The sequence below is a fragment of the Vigna radiata genome, unplaced genomic scaffold (assembly GCF_000741045.1).
Source record: "Vigna radiata var. radiata cultivar VC1973A unplaced genomic scaffold, Vradiata_ver6 scaffold_335, whole genome shotgun sequence".
Classification (NCBI taxonomy): Eukaryota; Viridiplantae; Streptophyta; class Magnoliopsida; order Fabales; family Fabaceae; genus Vigna; species Vigna radiata.
The window spans coordinates 254132-262961 of NW_014541821.1; the positions used below are offsets into that span (position 1 = coordinate 254132).

The 8830-nt window shown below is 33.5% G+C and overlaps 1 protein-coding gene across 1 annotated transcript; it reads left to right on the forward strand.

Moving 5' to 3' along the window:
- The first annotated feature begins 345 nt into the window (after nt 1–345).
- LOC106778419 (aspartyl protease family protein At5g10770) lies at nt 346–5164 on the forward strand. The gene is made up of 3 exons (XM_014666376.2): nt 346–597; nt 3329–3766; nt 3859–5164. Exons 1-3 carry the CDS (start codon nt 426–428, stop codon nt 4683–4685), a joined length of 1437 nt encoding a protein of 478 aa, XP_014521862.1. The 5' UTR covers nt 346–425; the 3' UTR covers nt 4686–5164.
- Nucleotides 5165–8830: the final 3666 nt, after the last annotated feature.

Genomic DNA, 8830 nt, shown 5'->3' on the forward strand with positions numbered 1-8830 from the left:
TCTGGTCTTTTTAGTCAAACGTTGTCTGCACCATGCTAAACCATAACAAGCCAATACAGAATATTTATTTAGTTTTTACTTACAATCATTAAAAAATTAATTAATAATTTTTTCATTGATAATACTGAAACATGAAATCTTGTTTAAAGAAACTGAGATTTATGAATCTCCAACCTACCTTGTAATAATATTGATATTTAACATCTGAATAATAATAATAATAATAAATAATAATAATATTATGTTATTTGTTACATATATATTAGCCAGTGACGTGCAAGAATTGATAATGTATAATTTATTGGACCCCCCATTGACAGAAATTGGGTATATATAAAGGGCAAAGCTTCACGACAGAGTGAAAGTGTGTTGAATAGGTAGCTACCTAAGTTAGCTTTCTATCCTCATTTTTCTTACTTCTTTCCATGGCCATTCAAATCTCTTCTTTTCTTACACTTTTTATCTTCTTCTTCTTCTTCTCCTTGGAGAAGAGCTTTGCCTTTGAAGCAACAAAAGAGGATACAGAAAGCAACAATCTTCATCTTCTTCATCTCAACTCTCTTCTTCCATCATCCTCTTGCAGCTCTTCCATCAAAGGTCAATTCAATTTTCCTCCTCACATTCATTCTAACATTTTCTTAAATGCTTTTGCATAATCTTCTCTAATATCATAATCACAATTTCCTTATCTTATACCATTACTTAGTTCATTATCAAGTTCTTAATTCAAAAGTATGATTAAAACTATCTGAAAATTTGATGCATCCTAATAATTATATATATATATATATATATATATATATATATATATATATTTTGTCAAAAAATTATTAAAAAATACTCTTGCAATTTCTTGAGTTGAAAATGGAAATTTTGAAGGAAAGAGAGAGAAAAGTAATGATTAATAGTGTATTTGGCTTTGGCTTTGGCTTGGCTTGTCATTTCTTTGAAATAACATAATTGGCACAGAATATTCACATGGAACCCACCAATACCCTATGCTCACTTATTCAAGATAGAAGATAGAGAGAGATAAAGGAAAACAACACCCACCCACCATTCACTCACTCACATATTCTTTAATACAATAATAAACTATAAGTTAGAGAATACTTGCATATATATATGATAGGGAATTTTTTTTATTCAAAGGAAATTTAAAAATATAAATAAAAAGTATACCAATATATAAGTTTAAGGTGAAAAAGGAGATTAAAAAAACAGTAAAATAATTACTTTAAGGTAAAAATAAAAATAATTAAATATGAATTGAAAAATTTTGAGAATTTTAATTTGCTGTAAAAGGGTATCTAAAAGGAAATAATATTTTGATTTTTGAACTGTAAAAACAAGATTTAAATAATAATAATGAAAATAGGCGTCATAAGAAAGACTACGATGATGGATATGCTCTTGGAAAATAAAGAATCAAATTTATAATAAAAAAATTGGTATTGGAAAACTGTTTCGGATTCCTCAGCTTATTACATTTTTAATACTTAAATATTAATTTCTCGTATTTTTTACAAATAAAAACATCAAGAATAATATGAATTTATTTATATGTACGATCACGTTTCGTTTAATAAAATGATTAAAATAATGTAATATTTATAAAATGGTAAATATTGGAAACGTCAAAAGTGATTGAAAATGCATATTTTCCAAATTTCAAGTTATATATATGGTCAAGTAATAAAAATTGTCATTTTACATCTTTATACTTAGCAATTAGTACAATATTAAACTTTATCATATACTTTTAATTCACCCAATTGATTTATCAATTTACATCTTAATTTTCTGCTAATTAATTTTTTAAGGTTTTCAATTATAATTTTCTCCTGGTTTTACTAAACATGTTCTACACATTTAACCATTGTTACCCATTGGAAAGTGATGTTTCCCCCTTTTTTCCTACTTTGATTATTTTGGTACGGATCATATATGATATGACTATGAGACTCATTGTCACGGGTTCGAAAATATTAACACTTATCCTTGTTACTACGAAAAACTTGAAGCAATTTCCTTTTCAACTATCCAAATTTCTTTTAAAGAACATTGTTGAATTCGTTTACTTTGAATTTTGTAGTTTTCTTTACTAGTCTTCCAAGAAAATATTTTTCATTCACTTCCAAATCCTTTATAAATTAAAAAGAAAAATGGTGCCAATTTTCTCTCTCGTAAAAGAATAAAAACATCATGGTTTCCACCCATATATGTCAAACGTTAAGGTACAAAAAGTCGTAGGCTTTGTACTAGTTGGTTTTAAGAGTAGAATAACAAAATATAACATGAATATATTTCAAAATTAATTAGTCTTCAATTATAAGTGCATGGATAATATCAAACCACGTCCAAAGAAAAAACCAATGATCAACCAAAAAATTAGGTGATATGTAGCTATCGTATAATTCATAATAGGTTTAGCACTTGTGACCCACAAACTTCTTCAATTATTAAAGAAATTAACTATATTTCATTGATCATTTCCAGCAATAGAAAACATGTGTGAACAAGATACCTATAAATTGGAAGAGTTTCTTTTTTTTTTCTATTTATTTATGCAAAATTCATCTTAATTAAACTGTATTTTACTATTTTAATTCTATATGCAGATGTACCTAACTAATAATAGAAGAAAACACTTTGCATGGATATAAATAAAATATACCCACTAATATAGTGCTTCTGAACCAACCAACCAAAGATAAGAGCTTGACATTCAAGCATTACTCCCAACATGCAACCTTTTTTCAAAGTTATTCTAATTTGATTCCCAATTTCACACACACTTACACTTTCATCCAATAGTTTTTTTTTTTTTTATAACCATAGTTTTCTTTATTATTGACATTGTTAATCTACAATTTTTACTATCTTCTTTTTTAAACCTTCCAAACCAATTTTATATCTCTACATTATTAATAAAAAAAATATGATTTACAATCTCTCTTACTTCCTTTCAACTTTACCACCTAAGCATTTTCTTAAGAAAAAAAAAAGTCTTTTTAATTATTTTTTTTACAATTCTTTTATAACGCATACGTCGTGACAGTTTTATGATTGGTCTATTTCAAATATTTTTTTAGAATAATTTCAAACAGACTAATAAAATGATGACATGTGTCCTGATGTCCAAAAATTGTTAAAATATCATTATTTTTTATAATTAGTTTCTTACTCCATGATTATGAAGCTTTCTCTTTTCAAGCATAGCCATAAGTCATGATTAGTAGTTTCTCTCTTATCAAATCTTAATCATGTTTACTTTAAGATACATGAAGAATGATGTAACAGCACTAATTGTTTACGTGTTATTCAGGTTCGAAAAGAAAAGGATCATTGGAAGTGGTGCACAAATATGGGCCATGCTCCCAACAGAATGATGGTGAGAGAAAGGTTACAGACAGTGATATTCTGAATTTGGACAAAGAAAGGGTAAAATACATTCATTCTAGAATCGCTAAGGAGTTGGGTGGTGATGACAGTGTGAAAGAACTTGATTCAGCAACCCTACCAGCTAAATCTGGTATTCTTATTGGGTCAGGAAACTACTTTGTTGTGGTTGGTCTTGGAACACCGAAGAGGGACCTGTCTCTCATTTTTGACACTGGTAGTGATCTCACTTGGACTCAGTGTCAACCTTGTGCTCGTTCTTGCTACGACCAACAAGATCCAATCTTTGATCCATCCAAGTCTCGAACATATGCCAACATCACATGCACATCCACACTCTGCACTCAACTCTCTTCTGCCACAGGTAAAAACATTCTTAAATTTCCTTAATTATGTCTATTATGTATGGAACAAACATCATAAGATTTCATTGTTCATTTTTGTTATGATTTGTAGGAAACGATCCTGGATGTTCTTCTGCCACAAAGGCATGCATTTATGGCATTCAATATGGTGATCAATCCTTCTCCGTTGGCTACTTCGGCCGTGAGCGTCTCACCGTCACCACCACCGACGTCATCGACAACTTCCTCTTCGGCTGTGGTCAGAACAACCAGGGTCTCTTCGGTGGCTCCGCCGGTCTCATCGGCCTCGGCCGCCACCCCATCTCTTTCGTCCAACAAACCGCCTCAAAGTACAACAAAATCTTCTCCTACTGCCTCCCTTCCACCTCTAGCTCCACCGGCCACCTCACCTTTGGCGGCGGCGCCTATCGCAAGCTCCTCTACACCCCATTCACCACCATTTCCCGCGGTTCCTCCTTCTACGGTCTCGACATCGTTTCCATCACTGTCTCCGGTGTCAAACTCTCTCTCACTCCCTCCCTCTTTTCGAGCGGCGGTGCCATCATCGACTCCGGCACCGTCATCACGCGCCTCCCCCCCACTGCCTACGCCGCTCTCCGCTCATCCTTCCGGCAGGGCATGTCCAAGTACCCCTCTGCCCCTGAGCTCTCCATACTCGACACGTGTTACGATCTCAGCGCGTACACGGTGATTTCCATTCCCAAGGTAAACTTTGTGTTTGGTGGCTCTGTGACAGTGGAGTTGCAGCCCCAAGGCATACTCTATGTGGCCAGCAAAAAGCAAGTTTGTTTGGCTTTTGCTGCCAATGGTGATGACAGTGATGTCACCATTTTCGGAAACGTGCAACAGAGAACCCTAGAGGTTGTGTATGATCTTGGAAATGGCAAGTTAGGGTTTGGTGCTGGTGGGTGCAAGTAAAAAGACTGTTTTTATATTTTTTTATACTCCAACCATACCATTTGATATCGTTGGAGTGCAATCTCTCTTTTTCAACCTATACATTCGATATTAGGTTGTTCCAATGGAATGTTTCATAGGTTGATGTTGTTAGGGTAAAAAAAGAAAACAAAAGTGAAATTATATTTAGTCAAGAAACAAGTTTTGAGCTAGTTGGGGAGAAAGAAATCCTAATTGGCTCAAGCTTTTATGATTGTTATGATTAGAGTTGTTGTGGGAAAGTTTGATAGTGACAAAGAAAAGGGAAAAGAAAAAAAAACTGTGGGGGGTGATACTTATAGATTGAAGATGTAAAATAATGTGTAACATGTCGTGTTGTATTAACTTTCAAGTTGTGCGATTGCTTGCAATTGTACATATAGGTCATGTGTAAGACTTGTTCTTGCTATTAATTAAACCTTTACCTTTTGTTCAATAAAGACATGTCTTTTGTTTTGTTACTTAGTTTGAGATGATTAATATTTAGGATGCCGGTTTTTATTTTTGAGTTCATGTGGCAATGTGTATCAATGAAAAGATGGAACTCAGTGATGGATGTCAATAACATATGTTTTTTTTTTTAAATTACATTTAATTTTAAATTTCTATTTAATAGAAATTATTTTACTTTATTCTCTAAAGAGTATTATAGTCAGTTTTTATTTTATAAAAAAAATCCAAAGTGTGTTTAATATGTATAGAAAACCTTTTAATATTTACTATTTACTATTTGAAGTTTTCAACATCTATTCCATAACACTTGCTAAATGAGGTGTCCTTGAATGTTAAAACTTTTTTTACATTTATTCCTTTACAACTTATATAAAAGACTTACAAATTAGTATAAGTTTATTAAGAAACATACTTTTACATCCGCTGTTAAACAATCAATATCAATGATCACCATTAAAAGCATTTTAAATGCTCGATATTAAGATAAAAAATCACCTAGAAGCTTTTAGAACTCAAAACAAAGCCTTGGAAAAAAAAAAGTTTGAGGAATGCGTATTGTGCAAAAGCTTCTTTCTTATTTTTCAACTACAATTTGAAGCTACTGACTTGGTTCTTAGACGGTTAATTAATTATTTATTACTTAATTTAATTAAGAATCTATTTTAATAAAAGGTTGAATTCTTCAATTTAAAAAAACAATAATTTAAACCTTTTTAAGATTCGTTCGAGTGTTTTTTTTTAAACGAAGCAATGTAACTTTTATATGATAAAATTTATGTAATTAGTTTTAAAATTTGGGTTATATATTATATCATGCATAAATTAAAATTGACAGTATTTATTTCTTCACGACTTTATTGCTAATTAAATAAAATTATTATATTTTTTGAATTAAGACAATTGATTAAAACTCGTGAAACTAATTAAAAAAAATACATATATAATTTAGAATAAAAAAGTTAATTATGCCTTTAGTAAAGAAAGATCTTGAGGCAAGCGAATAACAATTTTCCGAGGCTGAGATTTTAACGCTTTCCAAAGTTTAGACTATGTATTACCCATTGGGCTTCAGATTGTAATATTCTATACCGATGCCACTTTTCAATTTAGGCCATTATATAGAGAATACTATTGGCACCACCATATGATTATTCAAACCCCGCCACTTTTTATAAATGATTTTGTTGATGGAAATACCCGATGTTGGACATTTGTATAACACAATATAAATAGTTTTTTATTATATATTTGCAAGATACATAATGTAACATCCTAAGATATATAGTACACATTATATATAAAAGAGTAGTCATCATGATATGATAGAACAGTTATAGACTTGTAGATAAAGTTTTAACCTTACAGTCATTCAAAATGGCTATAAAATTTAAAACTTTATATACAATGGAGTAAGCAAAACTATACATTCAAAATAAACAACCTAACTAAACTAAACAGTCACATCATTGCCCTCCAAGCTTGCTCTAGGGGTACCTCATCTACCTCTGCTCATATCCAAAGGATGATTATTGCAAAAGAAAACAGCACACATACAAAAGTACAAACACAAGTAGAAGGGTGAGCTAGATATACAAGAATCATACAATTTTAATAGTACATAACATACATGTGTTAAATCAAGAAAAGTAAACTAAATCACACATCCTAACATGTTATACTCTAGACTTGACTCGTCTAGAATTAGAATAATTGTCGAGCTATGGCAGTTTGTGCATGATAACGGTAATTCTTACCATTATCTATGGTGCATTTTTCATGCCAAATCAACACTCCTGAAGCTTTAAACCTGTTTGATCCTCTTCGTTTTATCCAATTCTGTGAATAAAACTTAGCTTAGGTTACATGTTAGTTTTCATCTCTTTTCCTCAAATTTTGTAGGAACATTGCTTGTTTTGGAAAAACATTGAAGTTCTTGAAGGTGGAGAACCAAGGAAGGCCTAGAAGTTGAAGTTTTGAAGTTGTTCTCTGCATCAGTCACGCTCAGGCGCCCCTGGGGGGGCGCCCAGGCGCCCCCAGCTCGCAGTTTTGACAATTGCCCACGCCCAGGCGCCTTCAGCTCGCAGTTTTCACCTGTTTTTCACGCTCAAGCGCCCCTGGGGGGCGCCCAGGCGCCTTCAGCTCGCTGTTTTCATTGGTTTGTCACGCTTGGGCGCCCTAGAGGGGGGCGCTAGGCGCGACCTTATTTGCTGAGTTGGCACCCTAGAACTATAAATAGCACACAGTTTTCGAGGGCACACAACTCTTGGCGGCTGAAGCTTGTGAGCATCGTTTTGGACCTTTTGGAGCAAGTTTTGGGCTGTGGGAACTCACCCATCTTCTTCCTTGGGTCTTCTTCTTCACCATTTTCATTCCATTGTAAGCTCAAGCTCTCCATTAATGGAGAGCTAAGTTCCTTATTATTGGAGAGTGATGTAAACTAGGAACTTCTTGTAAATGCACTTGAGTTTAAATGAAAAATACTTNATTCATTGCTTGTTGGTGTTTTTGTCTTTCTCTTAATGCTGGTTATGACTTGATCAACCATAGCTTGATTGTGGGGTTTACTTAAGGTTGGGAAACTTTGGGTAAAACTTGAACTAGGCTAAACACCTAAGGGAAATAGTGTCTAGGGATAGAACTAGGATCTTTAGTTGTCATTAACTTCTTTTCTTAATGCGGGTGAATTTGGTGGATTACCAAGGGATTGGGATTTAACAAATGAACCTAGGCTAACTCACCAAGGGATTGGGTTTTAGTAAATTAGCTAGTTGGCAAGAACAAGTAATTAATGAAGGGTGTTTTAGTGCATTTGCATAGCAAGGAACTAGTTGAAATCATTCTCCAACATGTTCATTCCACATAGTTATCAATCATTTTCATATTCACTAGTTTTGGCCCCAATTAGTTCAAATTTTACTTATGCATAAAATTTACTTTCATTGCATTATACCAACCAAAAATCGGAACCATTCTTTAGCTTGAGTCAGTTAGTAATTATACGAGTGTAGAGTAATATCGAAGTCTCTAGGGAAACGATTTCCGGTCTTACCGGCTTTATTACTTGCACGACTTGGTATACTTGCCAAAGTCTTAACAAGTTTTTGGCGCCGTTGCCGGGGACTTCGGTTTAATTACTTTACGTTGTGTGATTTCTAACCTATTTAAGCTTTACTCTTACATTCTTTTTTTATTTTAAATAAATTTTACTCTCATCATTTGTGGGCTAACTTGGTGCTCTAGTACTATTGGCTCTAGTGTATGCAGGGCACAATCCGTACTAGGAGCACACGATCTTCTGAACCTCTCCCTTTAGATCTTGAAGTTGAAAAGACAGCCCGACGAAACAACAGCAGAAGAAGAAGGAGAAATCGGGCGTCTAGAGAAGCATCTCCAGCTCTTGGGACCACTGAACAACTTATTGTGCCTACAGCTGAGCAGGAAGTGGAACAAATGGATGGAAATTTGAATGGTGATGGTGATGGGCAAGATAGACGCACTCTGGAGGATTTCAATACCTTTTCAAGGTCGTTTCAGTTTAACAGTATCGCTAGGCCACAAATCAATGCACCAAACATGGAGGTGAAGCCTACTCTTATTCATCTGGTGCAAGGCAAGCAATTTCATGGCCTGGCACATGAAGATCCATTCAAACACATCACCGGTTTCTTGGAGAT